This window comes from Halyomorpha halys, unplaced genomic scaffold (assembly GCF_000696795.3).
Source record: "Halyomorpha halys isolate HHAL.00 unplaced genomic scaffold, Hhal_1.1 Scaffold710.1, whole genome shotgun sequence".
Classification (NCBI taxonomy): Eukaryota; Metazoa; Arthropoda; class Insecta; order Hemiptera; family Pentatomidae; genus Halyomorpha; species Halyomorpha halys.
Genome location: NW_027104776.1, coordinates 173099 through 197734, shown reverse-complemented (window position 1 = coordinate 197734; position 24636 = coordinate 173099). Strand labels below are relative to the sequence as shown.

At 28.4% G+C, this 24636-nt stretch overlaps 2 protein-coding genes across 3 annotated transcripts in view; both read right to left on the bottom strand.

Annotated features, from left to right (window-relative positions):
* Positions 1-957, bottom strand: part of MESR3 (misexpression suppressor of ras 3) — a 129718-nt gene extending 128761 nt beyond the window's left edge. The window contains exon 1 of the mRNA XM_014428314.2: positions 748-957. The gene's annotated coding sequence lies outside the window, so the exon portion shown is untranslated. The remainder of the gene's footprint in view (positions 1-747) is intronic.
* A 4949-nt stretch (positions 958-5906) lies between these two features.
* LOC106685568 (coiled-coil domain-containing protein 170) lies at positions 5907-24012 on the bottom strand. Of its 2 annotated transcripts, XM_014428324.3 has the most exons (17): positions 23937-24012; positions 23645-23728; positions 22155-22286; positions 20871-20990; positions 19797-19940; positions 19356-19523; positions 16525-16669; positions 15012-15184; positions 14393-14593; positions 13824-13967; positions 13269-13337; positions 10956-11119; positions 10586-10694; positions 9460-9570; positions 8970-9095; positions 8405-8532; positions 5907-7846 (listed from the first exon to the last, which is right to left on the bottom strand). In XM_014428324.3, exons 1-17 carry the CDS (start codon positions 24003-24005, stop codon positions 7705-7707), a joined length of 2229 nt encoding a protein of 742 aa, XP_014283810.1. In that variant the 5' UTR covers positions 24006-24012; the 3' UTR covers positions 5907-7704. The 2 variants fall into 2 exon arrangements, with proteins under 2 accessions (XP_014283810.1, XP_014283811.1); XM_014428325.3 differs by lacking the exon at positions 13269-13337 and having other exon boundaries at positions 5908-7846.
* Between the last annotated feature and the right edge of the window lie 624 nt (positions 24013-24636).

Here is a 24636-nt window from a genome sequence, read left to right as displayed (position 1 = left end):
AATATATGTTAAAATTAAATGTATTATACCAATTTAAAATATTTTTTAAAAACATTTTTTATATATATGAGGTGCACGGTCGTAAAACTTGGCAGCCATAAAAATGAAAACTTTTACAATGTTAAAATATTTGCTAATTATAATGTTTTATCTTCTGTCAATCATCAATTACCATAATTTATTGACATTATTCTTTTAAAAAAACAAAATTCTTTCAAATACCTAAGAAATCAGCCCTAAGTAACCCAATAACAAAAACATTGAGTTGCTATATCAGATACTATGTTTTAAGAAAGATTGCCTCATATATGATTTAATTAATGAATTATTAGTTAATTTGTTTTTTTAACCAAAATGGGTGTTAAATAGACACTTGGTGCTAAATAAAACACTTCATTTATTATTACTGTCACTTAATTCAAGGAGCCGGTTAAGTGGGAATCTAATGTACTTGGTTCTCGTTGTTGTTAAAAATAAATATACAGCCTTTTATTTCTATTGATTGTTAAATAAATATAATTTGAATTAAAAATTAAATTTGGCTGTTACCGAATAGAGCTACATATCCTAATATTTTTATAATTAATGGCGATTAGATTAATTAATGGAGTTGAATTCTTTCTTTTTTTTCTTTTTAGCAACATACGGAATTGACAGATATAGATTCTGAAATATAATGTCATTGAATATTAATATATTTTATTTTGAATATACTGGATATACAATAATAAAAACTTATCAACTTACCTCTTATCTGAAGAAAGTCAAAGAAGAAGGTGGCTGAAAAGGAGATGCTTCAAGCAGCAGGCATAACAATAGGCAAACAACTATAACAACAATCAAATAGCAACTATAATAAACTGTCAACAAAAATAAACTTTGAACTACGAAGCACCGAGACCCAACGAACAGCGAACTGAAAGCAGAAAGGACTACCAACAACCACTGACTGCGATCTTCTCGAGGCAACACTGCTACAAGCGACTCTAGCGGCCGCTCTAGGCAACTAATCGTGTATATGATAGTCTATAAATTATTAAACATATTTATTATTTCTTTGAAATTATATAAAATTTCCACAGTTTTCGGCTCACTTAAGAAATCTTCACTGTGCAGTATAAATATTAAAAACTATAATAGATTAAAAGTAATTTTACTATACGTAGTTTCTATGAGTCATCTCAAAATCAAGTCAAAAATTACTGTTTTAGGATTTAGGGACTGAAGTGAAATATAACAACAGGGTGTACTGAAAAAAAAAATTATATCCTAAATGTAAAAAGAAATCTACACTAAAGCATGCCAAGAAGGGGTGCTTGGCCCTGAATTGCTGAGATTTTAGAGTCAAATATTATTTTTAAAAAAAGAGAAAAAAAGGGGGGGGATAGAACTTTTAGGGAGCCATGGTCTAGATTGTGGTCAAGATATAATTTCAACTATTAATTAATAGACAAAGCTTCAACTAAAACTGGAAATTTTCATGAGGCTACTGTAATTGGTGGAGGTGTCTGTACTTCATTCTGTAATGAATTTAAATTTTCATTCATCCTTTACATCTCTACCAAGTCACAACAGTCCCACTGGAGATCTCCCGTGTGTGTCGATTGAAGCATTTCCTATAAATAAATAGTTGAAATTATTTCTTGATTATCTTTCTTTACCACAATCCAGAACATTTTCTAATTCATATACTGCCAATCATCAATAATAAAAGACTTTTAGTAAAACTTTTTGCTATTGGTTTAGTGAAAAATCTTGATGATGCCCAAATTATATGTAAATTTTTCTATGTACTATAAATATACAAAAAGCTTAAAAATTACATTTTCTGACTTAGATTATGAGTTCAGCAACAGTTTATAAACAGACAGTTTAATAAAAAGATAATAGGAAAGAGAAATAAACAATATACAACAGACAAAATTCAATAGAATAAAATAATACAAGATGATATAAAGAAGCTAAAAATGAGAGGTTCTGTCTAATCTAAATAATTAATTCTGAAAACAAGTAATTAATACAGTTTAAAATTAAATTTTATGTGTCAATGCCTTTATCAAGTCGCTTCCATCTAAAATTCATTAATATATTAAGTAATAATCTTTTTATTGTTTCATCTTTACTAAAAACCTTTTTCGATCCTAGATTATTTACAAATCAATATTTAACATATGAATATTTCACTTTCGTATAATATTAATAATTCATTTATTTGAGAATAGTGTACAAATTTATTTCTTAAGATTTACTTTTAATTATTATTTAATTTATTCTTTTTTACAGTATTTTAAAAAAATTAATGTTTAATAAAGAAAGATTATTACAAAATGTAAATAATTTAATGAAGATGAAAAGAAGTTTGGTCTCACCTCAAGCTTCCTAAATCGTATACTTGTATCACTTTTAACCTTTTTAACAAGAAATTGATGTTTGAAATCAAGTATTTCAGGAAGTAATTGAGAACTGCAGGAAATCCTTTTAGCACTGACTTGTATATGAGGTTTAAGGTGAATACTTTCTTATTGAAGTTGAGGGAATGTGTGAATCATCTCTTAAAATAATGAATATACACCTGAAGAATACCTGAATAACTATTGGCGCATTTAAACCTCAGATCTCATGTTCCTTTATTGCATTTCTATCTGTTTCGCCGTTTAAAATAATTTTATTCAAATTGAAAATAATTAATAAAAATGCATTATCTTATCTTATCTTAAAATCTTCTTTGAATCCTCTCTACTCCCAAACGAAAGACTTGCCCAGTAGCTAAACCCTGAATATTACAAGAGATGATTACGCCTCAACCAGTAGAGCAACAATATCACTTGCCTAAAGATATGTGATATTTATTACCTTAACCCATTCCTGTGCATAGGTAGAAATAATATGATTATTGGGTATTCCTTTGTTTTTACATTAATTAATGTCAAACATATATGTTTGGCAAATTTGAAAATAATTATTCATCGGGTAGCTAATATTTTAGAATGATGCTTATGATAACATCTGGACTACTGGACAGGTAAGGATTCTAATAAAATAAGACATGTACGAAAATAATTCTAATTTTTTACATTATTTCAAGAATATATGCTATATCATAATAAAAATCAACACAAAATAAAGTCTAAAACTTTCTTTTCATGATAAATTTCGAAGCTGTCTTGGTACAGGGGCATTTTTTCCTAAGTATTTTGCTTTGGTAAAAAAATTAGTCAAATAACCTTGAACTAGGTAGATGGAGTGTAAAAAACTCCAGGTACTAATTTAACATTTAAACATTTAGCCTTTGAACTTTTACTCCCCCATACGTTCTGGATTTTTTATGAGTCTTCAGGATCACAAGTTAGCTTACTTTGAAAACTTGCACAGTAATTACTATTTGAATCCAATATTTTTTTTATTTTCTTAGGAAAAACAGGAAAACTCCTGCTAACCCTCTGCAGAGCATCAAAACAACAATCTGTCATCCATTACATGATAGGATTGAATTCTTAGTGGTCAAACAAACTGCTTAGAAAGCCAAAGATAAAGTAATAATTCAGCCAAAAAAACAAAACAAGGAAAATACCAGTCCGTCTCCAGAAAACCAGGATCAGTCATGTAAAATGTAGAGAGGTAAAAGATTTAACAAGAAATGCTTTAATTTACAGCTCATTATTTTTGAAGATTAAACAATTTTTGTTCACAATTTAATAGTTGAATATGTTGGCTTAAAAATTTAATATATAGAATTTAAAAAAAAAATTGTTTACACTAAACGTGGAAATTTCAAACTCTTTTTATTTTTTCCATAATAAATATTTATATTTTCATATACCTCTTTAATGTTACATATATTATATGCATCCCTTATCTTAAAAAAAATATTTAAACTTAAAATTATAACATACTGGTTTAAATAATCATTCAAATACAGAAATAAATAAATTAAAAAGTAAAAGCACAAACAACATTCATCACTCACAGATATCAGCAATAATGGTTGGAATTTTACCAACAAAAAAAACTAAAACTGTTATCTTTGACCAATAAAAGTAACTTTTGTTTAAATTAAATGGCCTAAAAAGAAAAACAATTTGGAAAATTGTTGGTATTATAAAAATTATATTATTAGAAAAACTGACACTCATTGATATTAAAAATGCAACAGAAAAACAAAGAGAATGAAATATCATAATATAAACTTGTAATTTAAATAGACAAAGATGGAATTTTAATTGCTTATGAATGAATAATCAATTGGAAAGGGACATAATTTATTAGAAAGTGCAATTAAGTTAGCTATTAGAGATAATAGCTATTTTATAGGGGACAACTATCCTAAACACATAGAAAGGTTTATATTAAAATAGCTTCTTTATAGTGCCCTTAGAAACATAATTACTGAATGCACATCTTCTAACAAGTAATCTTTTAAAAAAAGAAAATGATTTTGACTTATAGTATTCATGTCTTTACTATCAAGAAAATTAATTGTCACCCCGAGGCAATTCTAAAATAACTAAAAAATTTTAATCTTTGAGAAAATTGATTTGAAAGATCTTTATTTTATATTTAAACTCATTATTGCTTAAAAACGTAAATAAATAATACATCATTGTGAGTTAGCATCTAATGGTTTCACTATAGAGTAACCAAAACATGTTTTAATATAAAATAGAAATCTTTGAAATCTATTTACTCAAAAGTTATATTTTTCAGATATGTTTGAGAAGAATTAAGGGTAAAAATAAATATAAATTATGACACTAACAATAAAGATATGTTGATGACCAAAAAAAAATATTACTTACATTTTTTTAATTTCCATATAGGTCACAAATTTCTGGGATTTTAAATCTTATTTACTCATAATTATTTTCTACTACTATTTTATAAAATATAGAGAAAATCCAATGAAATACCATTTCTCTTTCTTTCCAATAATTTATTCTTAATGCTCTAACCCATTATCAAACTATAAAAACACTTATAATTAAATTAAAATTGTGGAAACATCTATATTTTATTAAATATTTATTTGTTTACAAGTACATAAATATATTTACATTAGTTTATACAATCTTGAATACGATCTATTCAAATGTGTGTATATAAATATTTTTATACTATAACTAAAATTAACAATATTTAATTCTGCTTAAACATAATCAACAAAATGATTATGAATACACCAAATTTGAAAAAAAATTATTTTTTAATCATACCGGTTTTATTCCAAATTTTATGCAGATATATTTTTAAAATAAAAAATATATAATATAAATGATCTAAATTGACATCCCAAACAGATAAATATTTTGTATTGATATTGAGGTTTGATATTGGGCCAAATAAGAGATAAGAGAGGAATTCAAATGGTTTACCTCTTTAATTAGTTTCACTTATAATACTTGGGAATTAAATGAATGCCATAGTATTAACATATCGGTTTTAATAAAAAGTATTAATTATAAATAGAACCTCAGCCTTTAACTTTTTTAAGACATTTATATATAGGTATTCATAGGTATATTAGGTATTCATTCACAAATTAAACCTTCAGATTCCTTTTATTCAGTAAATTTTGACTTTCATCTTATATGTGTGTGTTTAAATATTATTAATTCATAATATATGAGGAAAAATTAAGCAAGTTTTATAGTTTGAAGTTAAGCTACTGCTATTACATTCATTGGGCAAATTACTAACACAATAAACACAAATTTTACTAAAAACCAAAAATTTGTGTTAAAAAAAGAGACATTTCATTACCTCAAAGTATAAATATTTCTTTCTGAAACTTATTCCTCATCTTTTGTGTAAAGTTAATTAAATCTTATTCCAAAACTTTATCACTAAAATTGACATATTATTTTTTTTTTTTTTTTAATAAGAAAGATGCATTTTATATATATAACATTGATACCAATTTTCATATTTTATTCTAAATAATAGTAATATTGTTAAATTAGTTTAATATTTCAAGATAAATGAAATAATAATATATAAAATCTATTTACATTTTCCATAACAAATTAATAGCTACACAAAACTATTTTATAAAAATAACAATACAGTAACATTAAAATATTAGAAACAAAACAAAGCTAAAGTAATAAACACAATAAAGTCTAAACAAATTAAACTATATTACATAACTTAACACAGTTATACTGAATCTAAAAAAAAATGTTAACGATAATAACAATTTTGCCATAATATTATGTAAATAATTGATTGTATCATAAACTATATCAATAATAGAGTTGTTTATAAATTGATGAGCATTTTGAACACATTTTAGATTTTTTAATATTGCTTTAAATGCACACTTAAATAGTCAGACTTATAACTATATATTATCCAAAGAGAAACTCTATTTTAATTAAATTTATGGTTTTAATGAAACTACTATGATCCCAATGTTTAATATGCTTTCTTCCAATTCCTTATTTAATATTGGTCCTTTAATTTTATACTTTATAATCCGCTGATTGTCTTAGAAGCAAATCATAAATTTCTATTAGAACTTCTATATTCGTCAAATGAACTAGTAGGAATGTAAATGGAGTAAGTCAACAAACTACAAAAATAAGATGAACCTAGTTTCTCAAATTTAATTATTGTTTAGTAAAGAATGAAAGTGATGGAAGCCCCATGCTAATCAGTATCCCTAAAATTTAAAATTTTTTAGAACGAACAAAAATTAAATAATGAAGTGAAAGATAATTTAATTGAAATGAAATAAAAATAGTTACATAGACAATATGTACATTTGTCTAGTGATATTTACAAATAATTGTATCATTTATATGTTAAATATGAGTAAATTGAACACTAACATATTTAAAATATGTAATAAATAAAAACTCATATTATGCTTCTTTTTTTAAATAATTTTTTAACAAAACTTTAAGTAAACAAACAAATACTAAAATACAATCTTAACTATTCAAGATGTATAAACTTGACTTTCATACAACTGGCTCGTATGTAGAGAGTCTACTCAACGGATTTCATAATTACACAGTGAACATTAAGATGTTTTTCTTATCTTTTTTTAATTCATAAGACTTTTGCAAGCTTAGAACGCCATTATAACAACGTTATAAGAATATTTTGATAAAAGAAAAGCACTAGAATTTCATAGGTTAAAAACTAAGATTTTTTCTTTGGACCCATTGAGCACTTTCAGATTTGTACCTGATCACTATATTTGGCTTAAAAGTCTTATTTTTCTCACAAGTAGTCTTTATGCAAACGTTTTAAAAAATTGTATTTCCTATGATAAAAGTAAACTTAATATATTCTAACGAGATAATTAATTAGAACTAATATATTTCCAATAAATGCATGAATATAGATCACAGAAGAGGCATGAGAAGTGTTTTTGCCGTGCCATGGCTGAATATTTCTATTCTTCTAGTGCTCTATCCCTAACCTGACCCGAAAAGCATACCGGTATCTCATTCCTTTAAAGTGATAATCCACATCTTTCATTATTCCATTTCCCATTCTTAGATTGTCTATGTCAATTTAGGAAACTTCTTTCCATTTCTTTAAATTAGAAATTCATTAAATATTTCAATGGAGGCATTTACAAATGAAATATTAATGAGAAACTTTTAACATCTTGCTCATGACATTTTTTAAACCATCTTCGATCGATAACATTCATTCCTGTAATAGTTTTGATTGTGATATAAAAATAGAGGTACTCTAAGTAAGGAGGTTTCTTGAAGGTCTTTTGTTATATATGCTGTTGATGTCTGAATCAATTTCTTCCAATGGTGGAGTGTCGAGCAATACTGGGTCATCAGGTGGTATAAATCTTGGACTGACAGCAGGTAAAGTGTCATACCTAATAAAAAAATAAATTTAAAACAGATAATTGATGAGTTCAGTAAAATTACAGTGTACAATTTTAAAAAAACTCGGTATAAGGTGGTTTTTCACAAGTCACTAATACTGTTAGGATCCTACCTCTCTTATATATTTGTTTTCTTTAAACCACACAATAATTGTATAAATGTATGCTAATTCTATATTCTAATTTTATTTCTCTACGTTTAAAAGTCTAAGTTTAAATTTTAGGGCCATATAAGCTGAAAATCTGGAACTGCTCTGTCTGTTATGAGAATACTTTTAGTTAGCGCTAGACAGGGTTAGCTCCAAGAGACAGTGTGTTTTGGCAAATCATCAATAATTTGTTGTTAAATCTGAATTTTCTCAGTTCAAACATAATCTGAGCTAGGGTTAAGTTGAAAGTAGAATCAATAATTTTACAGAAGCCTCTCAGGCAAGGAAGGCTGGATGATTGTCATTTCAGGATAAGTAAAACATAATCTCAGTAAGTAATATTTATAAATCATAATAAATTATATTCTCTATAAATTTTAACCATTAGAAGTCCTATTACCTGCGTGAAACTTTAGTAAACTCTCTATTTGCATCAGACATTTTTGTGACTCTGGAAATTAATTCATAATCCGGACAAGACACAGGCAGTCCAACAGTGGTACAGAGTGTATTACGTAGAGAATTCAACTGTGAAATGTACAAAACAATTTTTGAGATAAATACATTTTTTATGATTGTTCATTTTTAAAATTTAATTAGTGGGAATTCTTAATTAATTTTAAATATTAATTCAAACAGATTAATAAGAAATAAGAACCACATTTTTTAAACCCACATTTTATATAAATAAAAACTCTTTATAAAATTTTTCATTTTAATATACTACTTTTCTAGTGACATTTCAGCTCATTAGCCATTTTCAAACCATTTATTAAACAAGTTTCCATTTTTTAAAATTATATTTTACAAACAATTTTAAAAAACATTTGTTAAATATTTTAACATCTTTTAGTTTCATTCGACTTTCATAGTCCTTTTTATTTTCATTTTGGCTCTGCTTGGATTAATATTAAAAATTAATTTTTAAAAAAAGTAAGGCCCAAATGTATCTCAAATCAACTCACCGTGCTCTTAGTTCTGTTTGCCTCAACCAATGAATTTCTCAAGGATTCCACTTCGTCCCTCAGTGCCTGAGCTACACCTTCACCCATCGCACGCATTTCTTCAGCACTTTCTCCAGTTACTCTCACCTAAACATAGATAGTTCCGTAACAGAAGAAGCAAAATCAAAAACTAGTTTCACAATAAAATTCAGAGATTTTTTAATTTTTCTTGCTATTATCATGAACTATACTATTTTATTTTGTATTAAATTTAATCTTTTATAAGTATCTTAAAACAAATAGACATTAAATTTTTTTTTAAAGAGAGTATTTTTAATTCATAGATCCTTTTACATATCATCTGACATTATTATTTTCTAAATTAATAGTTACAACAGATATATAATTTAATTAAAAATGAATACTTTACAAATGAATAATTAATAATTTATGATTCAAGTTAAATAAATAAGAATAAAACAGTTTAACGTGACTTTGGACAGAGACTTGCCTGATCTTTGAGAAGAGTCATTTTTCTTGAACACCTAGTTCTTAGCATTTCCGATTCAGCCAATCTTTTTTGAAGTTCATCAATCTTTCTCCCTCTCTCTAATGCCGTCATCTAAGATGGTAAAGTCAGTATCTATTGTTTAGTATGAAGCAGGTTTATTTTAAAATACAATCAGCAAGGATATAAGATCTAAATACATTATAGCTTCTCAACTCAATTAGATAAGATTAGTAATGATGAGAATATTGTTAACTGCAGATAATAAATATGGGGAGAAGATGGTTCGGGTTGCGGTCAGTTAAGAACACAATTAAGTAAAAATTTATTTATTAGTGCCAATGTGATCACATATATGTGTGTTTACTGTTATTTCGCTTACATGTTTAATTACCTGTATATATGTTTTATTTCCCACTTCCTTCATAATTTTATTTTTAATATTTTTCATTTTGTACATATATTTACTAACTAGATTTTCATACGTATTTTATTATTTGTTCTTTCCTCTTAATTAATTTTAATATAACTCTCCTCATACAGCCTTATCATACTTTATGTCTGTCAACACTATTTAAGTATCCATAATGTTAGTTATTTTCTAATAATTCTTTATCATTTTGTATATCCTTTTATTCATTGGTTGTTAACTTGTTTTTTGTTCTTAGCTCTGATGAAGGCTAAAAATTCTAGCCGAAACGTTGGTACTAATAAATAAGCTTTTATTTATTTGTATTCTTCACATAATTCAAATTAGATACATTTACTACTCAACTTATTATAAAAAAAAAGTTTTTATTTCAAAAATTAGTCTATAAAATCTGTTGTTTTGCATTTCAAGCCTAATTTAATAATCTAGCAGTAGGTCTCAATATTTTGAAGAATACTAAAAATTATGGTTTTAAAAATTAGAAAAATTCTGTAAAGACTAGGATAAATTTATGTACTGGAACTAGTATTACATTTATTAAAAAAAAAAAGTAACTATACAGTAGTTTAATACGGTTTACAACATATATTAAATAGAAACAGTTACAGTAAGTTTAAAACACACCAAATCATCAGTTTTAAACATTCAGTAAAAATAATCTTTGTCGAAATGAGAATTTCCAGACATAAAATAATTTACCTTAAAGTCATTATTTTCAGTGAGTTGAAGCTTTAAATCTCTTGTCAATGCCCTTGCTTCATTTAACTGCAGCTGAAGCCTGTCTACTTGTTTCGATAATTTCTTCACCCTAAAATATAGTCTTACTAAATTTTTAAGTGACAGGAACAGAATTAGTGCATTTGAGAAGCGTTAGTACATAACAAAATAGTGAGGAAAACTGTCTTGATTATTACATTAACTAAGCACTTTGGCATTTAATTTATTTAACTATATATTTAAAATTTGAATTATCTTTGGTACGATAAATATTTAAAATCATTAAATTAAATACCTCGTGTATTAATTTTTTTAATGTAGCTAAGACCACAAAAGTATCAAGAGGACTTACCTAAGGTTAGCTTCATCCCTTTCGGCTTGAAGCAGGCCCTTCGTCCTGCAGTTGTCTTCTTGCAAAGTTAGTTTCTTCCGTAGCAGGTCAAGATGAAGATCTCTCCTTTGTAATTGATCTCGTAGGTTTCTCACCCTCCGCTGCAGCTGGTATACCACTGCTGACTACCACAATAATACTTGGCATAAAATAATAAAACTTTCATGTTCTTCAAGTAATACTTTTAAACATATAAATATTCTGATGTCTATAAGTAAAAAAATACTGTAAACCAAACAAATATTTATTGATAAATCAAAATCCTTCATAAAAATATTTTGAAGGAGGAATTTCTATACCAATCTTGTTTGAGTGACAATCAAACTGTCCATTCTTAACCTTTAGTCGTCCATACTCGATGCTAATCAACAGATCCAAAACTATCAATTTTTGTAAGACCAAGTTATCGTCCACTGATTAACTAACTATAGTACAACATTCATAATTTCTGACAAAACTTAAAAACAGTACTCTACAACTATTATTTAGCATAATTATTTTCTTTAACCACTTCCTTAGTGCCTGCTAACTATTTCAGCTTAAAATGTCCAATTTATCGAACTGGGAATGAAAATTTTAATTTGGAAAGTTTTACTCCACCAGGTTAAATGGAGCTAATGCTAATCCTCAATTGTCAGCATTAGCAAAATCCTATCAAAAAAAAAAAGTCCAAATACATTTTGATAACCCGAGTTTCATTCTGTTATGAGAATGGGAACAACTAATATAAAAAGTGGAATATTTCGGATCAAAGTTTATTGTGTTTTTTTAAAAGCAAAACAAAACAATTTACCCTACTCTTTATTGTTGCAATATTTTATAACAATGAGTTAATAGATTGATTACAAATTTTATGGTCAATAAATATAATCCTAGAACTATATGTCTTGGTACTTAAATATTATTTACCAGTATAATAATATAATTGTAAAAGTAATAGATTAACTGTTAGTATAAATATTCGGAGGTGAGATCCTAAACAAATAGATGATTTTGTCATTTTGTACTTTCAAAAACTACATATGTTTTCCTATAAATTTGAAATACTTGTCGTGCATTTTTGCCTGGAGATTATCTGAAAGCCAAAATCGAATTGGTAATGAAACCATTTAGAAATTTAAAGTTTAAAAAAACATTTATTTAGTACTTTCTGGATCCCCAGCTTCAAAGATGTTCATTTATCTTTTTACAACTTTACAATAAACATTAAAACTACATATATATAATGTCAGGAGTACTAATAAGGAAAAACAATTATTAAAAAAAATTAGACATATACTAATATGATGATATAAATAATTGTTTTAAAATGTTAATTAGATTAAATAAAAATATATGAAGGGCTAGGGAAAAAAACAGGCCAATTCTTTTATTTTTTATTGAGATAATGGTTTTAATGGTACCTGAATAAAAACATAAATTCATACAGAGAGCTATAATGTGAAACCAAATTATATTAGATGTATTTCATTGATTTTACCTCATTTTAGCTCCCTACAGAAATTCAGTTTCATACTGAATCTATTGACAAAAGTAACTCAATTAAAAAAAAAGGCACTTGTCTGGTATTTTACCCTGATCTTCCAAATAACATAATAAGGAAATTCGCAATTACCAACCAGTTGATTTCAGATGTGGAAATTTTTAAACTTAATTTAATTTAAGTATTACATAAATAAATACTAGTTTTCAAACATTTAAATTTATACTTAAATAGTAAGATTAGACAAAATGATATATTATAAAACAATAAGTTATAATGTAATAAATAGAAAGTAGATTAGTTTAAAAAATGAAGAAAGTTAACTTCTTAACATGGTAATGTTTATTTTTTGTAATAAAAATACAAACAAACAAAAAATAGTTCATGTACTATAACAACAGCCCATTAAAAACCTGTCAAATAGGCCTAATTAGACAATAATTACCAAATTTTTTAAAAGTTATTTGAAAAAAATTAAAATTCATCTACAAATGAAGCAGGAAAAAATATAGTGATTTTTTTAAAAATTCTACAATGATATTAAAAAATCTGTGCAATATACGTATCCATAGCGTGTAAGGGTTTTGAAAATATAAAATACATTTGATATTTGTAACAAAATAAAGCACTAAAATTTTATGATAAAAAGTAAATTTTTTATTTTCTTTTAAAGAAATTATTTCTACAGGTCTTTTTAACGCACTACACTCCATTTTAATATTAACTAAGCCTTTGAAAGGCGTTTATTCAACAAGCATGCTGATAGTCTGCCTAAGGCCTTGTTTCCTTACTTCTCTTAGAGGAATGTCGTATAACGATCGCTCGCGTTTATACCTGGGGTAAGACCCGTACAACATCAGCTGTAATACAAAGACGAAATGAACAAGAAAATAATTTCAAATATAACTGAATTACTAGAGCTCTACTACCTCCTATTTTTATTAGCTATTGTAAATTTGATATAATATAATCTGTTTGTTTTGTCTTACAGCACTATTCCCTAATTTAGCATAAATATTTCTAAATACTTACTAGCATCATACTCACAATAAGAAGTGAAAAGGGTCGACAAAAATCCATCCCTTAAGAATTGCAGTTCAAGAGAAGAGCACATTACAACTACAAACGTTTTAACTTTAGCATCAACACCAACCAACTTTGTTAAAAAGAGCTAATTCTCATTTAGTTCAATAAAATAATTTAATAAAGAGACTGGAATAGGACGATAGGTAATACAAATAAGATCTATCTAATACAATAAGAGGCTATATTTTCTCGGAGTAGACTTTAACAACTATTTTTAACAATCCTCTTGTTTACTACAAGTAACTGATTCCTCTCCTCACCTTATCAGCAAGCTTATCACTTTCCAGCTTTGCAAGCTGCTCAGCACGAAGCAGCATCGATTCGGTGTGAAGATCCACTCCCACTTCCCGTGATATCTCCTCCATGTTCAAGGCTCGTGCCAGCCGTTCCAGGAATGTTACAAACTGCAAATAATCATTTTGATAAACGTACATGAAAATTATTATTTTAAATCTTAAAAGAAACACAAATATCATTGAGGACAGAAAAACAATAGATATCATTTTTCTAAACTAAACAAGTAAAGATAAGTTTCCAGGGAGGTAAATTTTTCTTTTTAGTATTTTGTTCTCACATTCTAGGGACTCTGAAGAAGTCAATTTTAATTTGTGAAAGTGAGCTTAAAAACTAGTAGATCACTTTTCAAACCAAATAATTTGTTATAATGAAAAGCAGGAAATACAAACAGGTAATAAATCAGTTTAATAATTATTTATCAATAAAATTGATGAAAATATTCTTATGAATTAAACAATAGCTTTCATCATCAGTTTAATACCTTTTATTTAAAAATAAATAAAAATACGAAATGCTTAGAATAAATTCTTACAATAGCTTTGTCACGTCGGAGTCCTTCTTTGGCTGCTTGACAAGCTGACAATTCGACTTCAGTTTTCTGAAGCTTCCCTTCCAAGTGCATTTTGTCCTCTTCAACTTCTTTTAATCGCCTCATATCATCTCCTCGCTGTTCTGTCAAACGACCCACTTGATCCCGTAGAGAACCAATTTTTTCATGAAGAGAATCTACTTGCTGTAATGCAAGATTAATATAAATTTTTTTGTAGATAAAAATCTGATCAAATTAGGAAGGTCAAGAAGGATGTATAAAGTTATTTTGATGGATATGTCACTAATAATATAATCAATGTGGTAATAATAGGTGCTGAGTGAAGCGAACTAGAAATTAAAAGAGGTAATCAAGTTTTAATTTTATTCAGGAAAATATTAAACCTCATCTCTTAAATGGACTACTAAAGCCTCATTTCTAACAAGTAAATAAGTGTGAGTTGCATCTAACATAAAATAAAAGAAGCAATGATTGGACAAGAAAATTAAAAAAGATAAATTATTGTAATAAATTCGTAATTCTGTATTATTATAGCATAATACAAATTACTATGATTAGAATACTACAATAAATGTTTTACTAAAGGAGATAGGTATATTACCATAGACTTATCCTTGGCATCACTGAGAAGATCTCTAATCCTTTCCTTGATGCTCAGCTCATTACTTTCAACAAATCGAACTGGCGAACTTAATAAAATAGCAAGCGATTCTAGAAGATGCCTTAACTCAGTATCGAGACGCAGTGATCTTTCCTCTTTGTCCTTCAATTCCTCTAGATGGAATGCACAAAAAATAAATAAATAATGCATATCTATCATGACGACTTCAAATTATTTAATTATATCATTAGAAAATATTTAAAAAAATCATTTTATAAATAAATTTATCTTTTACTAACGATTTCAACTATCTTCTACATTTTCCTATTTTGTTTATACCTTAAGACATTCTAAAATTGCCTATCTGCACTTTCATTTTAATTATGTAATTTTTGTATTTATATATCCCAGTAATATATTTTTTCATGGTTGTTTATGATCAATCTGTCTAGAGATTATATATTATTCAGGCTGATCTGATTTGATAATTTTTATTAAATCCAGCTTCTCAGGAGAGTTCTTCTATGAGTTATAGGTTTCAGATGACTTTTAATTTTTCTCTCTACATGTTCTATTTAACAAGAAAGTAAAGCTCTCTTTCATATTTATTTTTTCTAAATCAAACGGATGAATACTGACAGGAAATGTTTTACAGTCTATCTATATAACTGATCTTATTCGGTAGTGCATTCAATAAATTCTGAAAAAATTACCAGAAAGATTTTTAACACAAGTTATTAAATGTTTTACAGTTTACTATATAACAATTTACCATCACAATTTAATAATATTAAAATTTAAACCAAAAATCATCAAGTTTGATTGTTTCATAAATTAATTTTGTGTTGATTCATAAACACTTGAATTAAAAAATTGGAAGATAAGAAAAAGGGCTCATTCTTTGAAAAGAACAAGAGATTAGCATCTTAGGGTCAACCAATATGTTGGGCCATCAATGCAATACTAACAAAGCTTTTAAAGTAAATAATGATTTTTAATTCTTGATTTTATTTAATGAAATATAAACATAAATGAACAATACATCATTATGTATAAACATATAATAGTTTACTTTCTACTTTGTTTCAGGTTTTTTTAAACTCATAGATAATATAATTATTTGATGATCTTAAACATTTATTAATGACCTAAACTTCTAACAATAAATATTAAAAACACTCTGAGAAATAAATTTTAAAAGAGTTCAGAAATAGCACCCAACCCATAGATAATCATGAAAACAGTAAAATTTGAGAATTAAATATTTCAAACATAAATTAAGTGGTAAACTTTAAAACTTTTAGTTCGATGGTTCTGAGGATGTTGATTTTATATGAAGCAAAAATGAATTTTAATATATATATATATAATCTTTGAACTCCATTAAAATTTAACTCAAAGTTTAGAATTTTCAGTTATGTTTGAATAGAAGTCAGAGGACAGCATTGTTTTAGTCCATCTTTTGCTAATTCAGGAAGCCAAGAAGCTCCCATTGATGTTATTTAATAATCACCTCTCAGAGCTCTGATAGTTGATTCCTGAATCTGCATATCTCCCGTTGTGACATGTAGGCTGCGACTGAGCCCGGTCAGTTTATCCCGCAGCTCTGAAAGTTCCCTCTCATATAGGCGGCATTGCAGTTCCAACTTCTCTTTTTCCTGTCATTTGACAAATAAGATTTATCCTAGATTATGGCATTTGGTGATGCTGTAACTTTGAATCAAACTGACAATTTTTAAGTATACTATTATTAGATACTTAAAAATTGTCAGTTTACATTCTCATCAATATGATACTTACATTATTATAAATTAGGTTAAACCAATTACCTTAAAAATAACAAATTGATCAATTAATTAGAAAAATTAACCAAATAATGTTTTTTAATTTCATTTATTATTTGAAATCATAATTCATACATAAGCAATGGCAATTTCCGGCTGAACGATAAAATATTATTTTTGGAAATCATATTCAATAGATTTCAATAAATTGGTGTCTCGGGGGCTTATATTATTGGAGATTCAGAAATTTTCGGAGAGCAGCACATCTCTAAACCAGGAAATTCACAAAGTAAAGTATCATCTCACACCTCAAGAAAATTAAAAATATTAAATGCTTTGTTCCCATTTTAAAATTTACATTAGACAATCCAAATTCAATTCGTTCTTTTCACATCCATTAAAAAAATATGAGCTGATTTTGTTTCTTATTTTCCAAAAGAAGATCAACTATTAGAATAATAGTTAAGGAAAATTCCATAAACACTCAAACATGAATCATTTTAAAAAGTAAAATAATCTATAAAATCCAATAAAACCGATTTAAAAAAAAATAGACATAATTAAAGAAAAACTTAATTGTTTTGAAGAGGAGCCTAACTTCGTATACTTGCCTGGATTCATGATGATGACAAAATGATGCTATGCACCTCGTCACAATAGTTGGTGTAAATGGTCAAAGTTAAATATTTCAATTAAGCTCCTTTTGTATACCTAACAGCAAACAGTAAGACAATTTTTGTTGACTTACTAGGGAAGGGAAGAGTTGCGCACCACAGCCCTTTCTGGATATGCCAGTATACAAACAAATAATTGAGGCATGGAAATGGAAAAGGCTGTATGTGCCAAAAAACTAGTTTTGAGAAAAATGACAAAAATAGGTAGCTGACCACACTTTTTGTTCTAAAATTGTAGAAAAATTAAAGCTCTAGGAGCTAAACTGTCGAAGATAGGAGTTTGCAGCATTACCTGTCAATTACTGGTTTCTGCATCATTATCCTGTCAAATTCCATTTCCATGCCCAATTATCTAAGACAAGTTTAGGAACAAATAATATAATAGAAATAATAAAATTCTAATTCAAATATTTTTTTCCTTCTAAACATAAGACAAACCCTACCTAATTTGAGGACTCAGTCCTAAGATATGGTGACTAAAGAAATTAAAATTTTAATAGAGTTAGTGTTTGTTAATAACAATATTTCACCTTGAACAGGCATTCATTTACTATAACTTAACACTCTTCTTTTAGAAATAATAATTTTTAAAACTTCTTCCATAAATCAATGAAATCAGCACTAAACAATCTATGGTGCTAAAACATTCAAAATATTTATCAGATATCAATAGTTCTAAGAACCAGTGCCTCATTAGTTAAAACCTCCTCATTTGATTCCCTGGTGGACAGTTGACCATGGAAATAGTGAATTTGATAATACAAACAAAATTTAGATGCTTTGAATATGATCTCCAAAAAGTAATCAAACTGAAGAATAAGAGAAATCATATCATCACAACTTAATTTTAAGAAAATAAAAAGAAATAAAGATGCTTTTGAAGTAGAAAAGTTTTTACAATGGCTTGGAAGTAAAAGGTTTATCGATTGCAAACTGTATGTTGTTGTTTCTATAGGGAACAAGCAGGCTAGTCGGTCAATTAGTTTTCAACATACAGTATACAGCTGTGTTATGGTCGATTCATACCTTACCTACATTCCATTTTTTTTTCTGTACTGTTTAAATTTCATCTCTGAACATTATTGTTAAGTGTAAATTAATAGTTTTTACTCATTTTCCTTACATTGATTTCACCTAATAATATGTTATGTAAACGGTTTATAAAAGAAACGGAATGTATAGTGTGAATCGACTTTTCAACGCGCTAAGATTTTACGATAATTAATTCCTTACGTGTTTAAATGTAAAAATAATTGTACATTTTTGATATATTTTAAGAAAATTTCGAATTGATTTGGTAAACTGTGAACCTCAAAATTTGTGTATAGATAAGTGCTTCTGCTACACCCACAATTTATTAACCCTTTCGTAATTCTTTTAAATTAAATTTTATTATACCTCAGAAAAAAATCGATATTTTTTTTCTTTCCTGAGAAGACATTATTTTGTTGACGTGTTATCCATAGTCAATTTTTATATTACATATGTTTAGGCTTATAAATAAATTAATGAGACCATAAAAAAAAGTACGGATATTATTGTTAGAATTTAATGATGTCTTTCAAAAAGAAAAGGGGGGGGAGGTATGGAAAGGTTAAATATCTGTAAACCCCTTCCAAAATTTGTTCACACTAATCAGTGATCAACTCAATTAATTTTCAAAATAAAAATAATTTTATGAAATAAGTAGTGTTTTTATAAAGCAGTACTGGCAAATTATTAACTTTCATTTCTCTTCTGTTATGACTTTCCTCGTGATTATGGAAAGTAATGGGATCGGCTAACTTATGATCTTGGTTGTTATACCTCTAGCCTTTCCAAAAATAATTCCTAAAGCCACTAGCCATTAGTGACACCTCTTATACTCCAACAATACACTTTCTCACCTGTCGTATCCTGTCGATTTCCGCGAGGTGTGTGGCGGCCTGGGTGTGAAGGCTGTCCCTCTCCGCGGTGGCCCTCCCGAGGGCGGCTCGACATTCCAGCAGTTCCTCTTCGGTGTCCCTGGCTCGAGCTTCCGCGGCCTCCACTCGGCTTCTTAATCTTCCAGTTTCCTGGACAATCAGTCTGATCAGGATATCCTATATTTTCTGTTCAAATATTATTAAGAAAAATGAAAACATAGTTAAAAGTCAGTTAATAGATGCTAGGTGTGCACCAGGATGGCCTTCGTGTTCCACAGTCAATCCATAGCCGACATAACAAAAACTAAATTCTCTGCCACAATCCTGGTGTTAGGAGTCCAGTGCCTTATTCACTGGGTTAATCCTATTCCATCTTTTCCACCCTTTTCCAGTTCGGTTTATCTACAACCAACTAATATATACCTGCACTAAGTGATGCGCTTTGCCAGCTGCTGTAGCCTCGGCCCCAAGCGCTGTCTCCAGTTGTCGCATGAGGTCTCCCAGCGCCTTTTGGGCCAGTGCCTTCTCCTGTTCTTCAGCATTCAGTTCCAGTTCCAGCTTACTAACCTAAAACCAAATTAATTATCATAAGGGGGAGATAGAAATGATACATCACAGTTAATTAAGGATTAGTCAAAATGTAGCAATTTAATGGGACGGAGTTTAAGGTGTAGTTGTGGAAGTGAATCTCGGATTGCAACGAAAGGAGTTGGGAGGTGTTAGGAGGGCGATGGTATTGGCTAATTATAACTTATACTAGTATTATGAAATGGAAGAATATCTAGGTATATAGAAAATAAATCTAAGAGAACAAATAAATAATCTATTCAGTTTAGATTGCAGTGCACAAGAAATCCAATTCTGAAACACATAACTAGGTTCATGTATAGTTGCTACTGGGATTGGCACGAATAAAATGAAGTGATGATTTTAAGTTAAAAGTGGTTCAATTCAATCTTGAAATTTATAATTTAACATTTAGTTGCGTGAGCTATATAAAGAGGGGTGTCGGTCATCCTTGACTTAAATTTTAATTTCCTATCCTAGACAAACGGCTAGAAAAAAACAAGTGTTTAGTTCTGAAACTGTATCTGCCAAGATGGCCGTATTTAATAATATCAGATCACAAAATAAGTTAACTCCAACTCTTAAATGTCACAGCATTTTTGTTGACTAACTCAATCTTAAATAAGTATTTTCTATTCCTTTTTACGACTACTAAGCAATTATATTTTTCCTTTATAAAACTTGGGAGACATTTCCTTAAGTAAACAAATGGAATAACCGCTGTGGCGCACAGCCATTCATACTATAACTCTTTCAATCAGTTTAATACGATTCTCATACATGTTTAAACAACTTCTTTTTGAGTATGTTTTATTGTAAAAATAAACAAATGAAGTGAATTAAACTGCATTCCGTTCTAAATTGTAATTGATATTCTATATATAGTGTGTCATTATACACCAGCAAAGGACTATAGTTCTTTGTACCCACCTTTCTTTCCAGATCAGCAGCCTTCTCTTCGTGGTACCTGTTCTCCCTCTGGAGGGTACTCATGGTCATGTCCGTCCTCGCCTGTCCGGCAGTCATCAGCCTCTCCTTCTCCTCCAGCTCCTGTAAACGGGTTAATATTTCAATTATATCAATGTCTAATAAGTGGAATGAAACTCCATTTCATCTTAAAAGTCTTATTCAAAATCATTTCTCCCATCGAGGAGATATTAATACTCATTACTATTTATTCATTCGCTTGGCAAAATATAAAAATAGATTTTAACCCTTACAATAAATATACCAAATCCAAAGATCTTTAACACTAAAAAATCATAAGGTTTTAGAATGTCAAGAAAGTGTTGAGGCCGTTTGAATTGTTGGGTGTTTTCTTGCTGGTTGAGTCACGTGAGTGGGGAGATTTTAGATAAAACTAAAAAGGGTAGATCAAGATCCATATCATTTATTCTCTCCCCTCCACCACAATGAAACGTTAAAAAGAGTGCTTATTTTAAAAACATCGTGAAGGGTTTTTAGAGTCACAGGCGTTATTCCAACTTTAATCCAAATTTTAATAAATATATTTTTTTTGTTTTTGCTTGTTTGCTTTAGATTGTTGCTACATAATTGTAAAAATTGCGCAATTAGTCCAAAAAATGGATTTTATTGAAGTTTTCATTTCAAGTTCAGATTAGTTGATATTTGAAGGAATAATGCTGTGTGCACAATGTAATATTGTTTCGTAAAAGCCACTATAGATAGATTAAAATAAAAAAAATACATTCGAGAATTTTTCATTTTAAATAAAAAAATATTTAAAATGAAAACTTTGAATTATACTTATTTCAAATAGCTTTTTGGCTAACATTGGGTATTTTTGACTATATAAGTACAATTATAACAACTTAATTTATTTCTATCAGTGCTGATTGTAGGAAACAAATAAGGGGTAATAATTGACAATAAACGATTCATCATTAAAGTTAGCAAATATTTTAAGAGGTTTTATATTAAATCGTTCAATCGAATTAATCAAAAATGAATAAGCGAAAAGTTAAAAGGATAAGCTGTTGAACGATCGTTGAGTGATTGATGCCGTCATTGTGTGATAGATTGCCGAATTATAATTACATTTATTCTAACAACCAAACAATTCATATTGCCCGGTATTAGTTGCATGTATTTTATTAACAAATATGTAATAATTTAAACAATATTCATATTTATTACGGTGGAGAGATGAGTACAAATGTACATGAAATATAATTTAGGTTTTGCCCTACTGACCTGTATTCTCTTCCTGAGGGAGGCAATGACGACATTTTGCCTGGCTGCTTGTTCTTTGATTTGTTCTGTCTCTCCTTCTAATTGAGCGCATCTTTCTTCTTTCTTCCTCACTTGCGATTTCGCTTCTTGCAGCTAATGGACAGAAAGAAAATAATAATAGTTTATAGAACAATATACATAAAAAAAAAGAAAAAAGAAATTCAATTAACAGTAAGATTTATTTCGAGGTATGTATGTATACAAGATCATTTTGTTGCTACTATTTGTTGATGGGGGGAAAATATTTTAAATTTTTCTACTGTATTAAAATATCATATTTAATTTAATTAATATAATATTTCTATTGAAATATTTTCCTAATTCTTTTTTATTTGAACTTTCCACTTACCTGCCATGAATTTTAAAACGAGATAACAATAATTGCATGGGCGTTGATGACCTCAGGGGTTTGCGCTCTAAAGCCCCAGACAACAACAACAACAATAATTGTTTTTATTCAATCAATTTATTTTTGTAAAATCCCAGTTCCTTCACTTCGAAGGTTTTAAACTTTATTGTCTCTTTGAAAGAAATGTTTTATTACAATTTTTGTAGTTTGAAAGTAGGTTCTCAAATTTATGAATTTTCAAATTATTATATTAGGTGGAGAGATACTAATAATAATTAAATTGGGGATGAATACGTGGAATCTTCTCTCTGAATAACTACTGAGAAAAAACACTATATGACTAAAATTAAAATATGTCCATAATTTTGATGAATTAAATTAAGTTACAAAATGCAAAACGTAGTCAATTATAATTACATTTTTTATTCATTTAAATAGAATATGTTAAACTTCTATATCGATTTTTTTTTTTAATAAAAAATCTGTTGAAAATTTAAGTTATTTATATGTTATATAAAAAATACTAAAACTTTATGGCATAACTTCAGTCTGCTATATAAGTATTCCAAATTATGGTTTCCTCTATATAAACTTCTTATGGATCAGAGACCGGAATCAAATATAAGGTACTTTTTCTTAATAAGAAAATATTTAAATGAAAATAGTAAACTGTTTAAATAAATAATTGTAAATATGATAATTTTTAAGTGAATGCCTGGAGGTTAGCTGGATCTTAGTATAATGATAGTAAAAATTCATAATTACTTTTCTGCATTGAATCAAAAATATACTAATTGTATATATACAAATTTAGAATTGATAACAATAAGCAAAAAATTCAGGTGCCAAATATTCGCTGATATCTTGTGTTTATAGACTAACAGGTAATTATAATTTTATTGAAATCTTTGACGTATTCAATCTGTTCAAATCGATCAAATTAATTATTGCATGTTATTGTCCACCTACATGAAAAATGACTCTAAGATTCTCTTTGCTTTAGTGTCAATCAATGAGGCTATGTGCTGGTAGTGTGTAACATTAAAAGTTATGTTTAAGGGACCTTGAGTAGCCTATGCATCGAAGCAGTAGCTAGTTTTACCTGGAGAAGGAGGCTGTCCCTCTTGTACTGGAGGGCTGCAAGCTCGCTTCGCAGGGTGGTGTTCATGTCAGCCTGATCGCTCATCTACAAATTGCACCATTCCATTATAAATTGTAAAATCCATACAAAGACTGAATTATAGTTTTTAATTTGTTTGTATTTTGTATCTGCATTAATCTGGTTTGGCTAGAGCAACAACTGCAATGATGGTTTGACTAGAATGGTTAGGAGTGAAGCTGTTCGCTGGAGAGAATATAGAACGCTCTGAATAGGATGGCACTACCAGACTAACCTCCCCTCCTGGAGAACAGAGGACCTGGAATATCCTGAAGTCTTCCTCCGAGTCGGCGGTGGGTGTCATCTGCACATCGCGCTACCGACTGGCTCGGATGATCGATTCCTCAGGCACGCGACCCGGCGGCCATCTTGCTCCTAGTTTCCACGGAGCTATCGTCGCCGAATCATTACGCTCCCTTCTTGAGGTCTCCGGGTCCAGGGCTCTCCTCGTCTACTGGAGACAATCCTCAATTCGATCACTTTATCTTCAGAGCCTGTCCCACTTAGTGTACAAGTGTCAAAACAGCAACATATCAGAGATTCCAAGTAGTGTATTTGACTTATTACAATCTCTTCGTAAACATCATGAAAAAAATACCTACTTTCTTAAATAATAATAAGGCCTCTACCAGCGACCATATTTACCTACAATTGGCCTATCCAATCAATAAAATCTAGTTCCGCAAGATAATCTGATTGTAATGGTCCCATCCACGTCTGAGTCTACAAAAAATGTAGTTAATAGCCATCAGAACAATTTAAATCAAAGAGATATTTAAAAATTGTGGTTGTCATTAAATGAAAAAATATATACATATACTATTAGGATATTCAAGATTAAATTGACACGCCACTGTTTATAGGATTCTATTAGAAAATTTAATTTCAAAACACATCTATGAATATGTATAATTTCAAGTATTGGGGGACATTAT

Bases quoted from the DNA above. Each gene is read 5' to 3' on its own strand.
- LOC106685568 (XM_014428324.3), bottom strand. From the start codon at position 24,005: ATGACACCCACCGCCGACTCGGAGGAAGACTTCAGGATATTCCAGGTC. The intron at 13,338-13,823 runs GTGAGGAGAGGA...TTTGTATTACAG, and splicing joins GTGATAAGCTTGCTGATAAG to CTGATGTTGTACGGGTCTTA. The intron at 9,571-10,585 runs GTAAATTATTTT...TTACCATCTTAG, and splicing joins CTGAAAATAATGACTTTAAG to ATGACGGCATTAGAGAGAGG.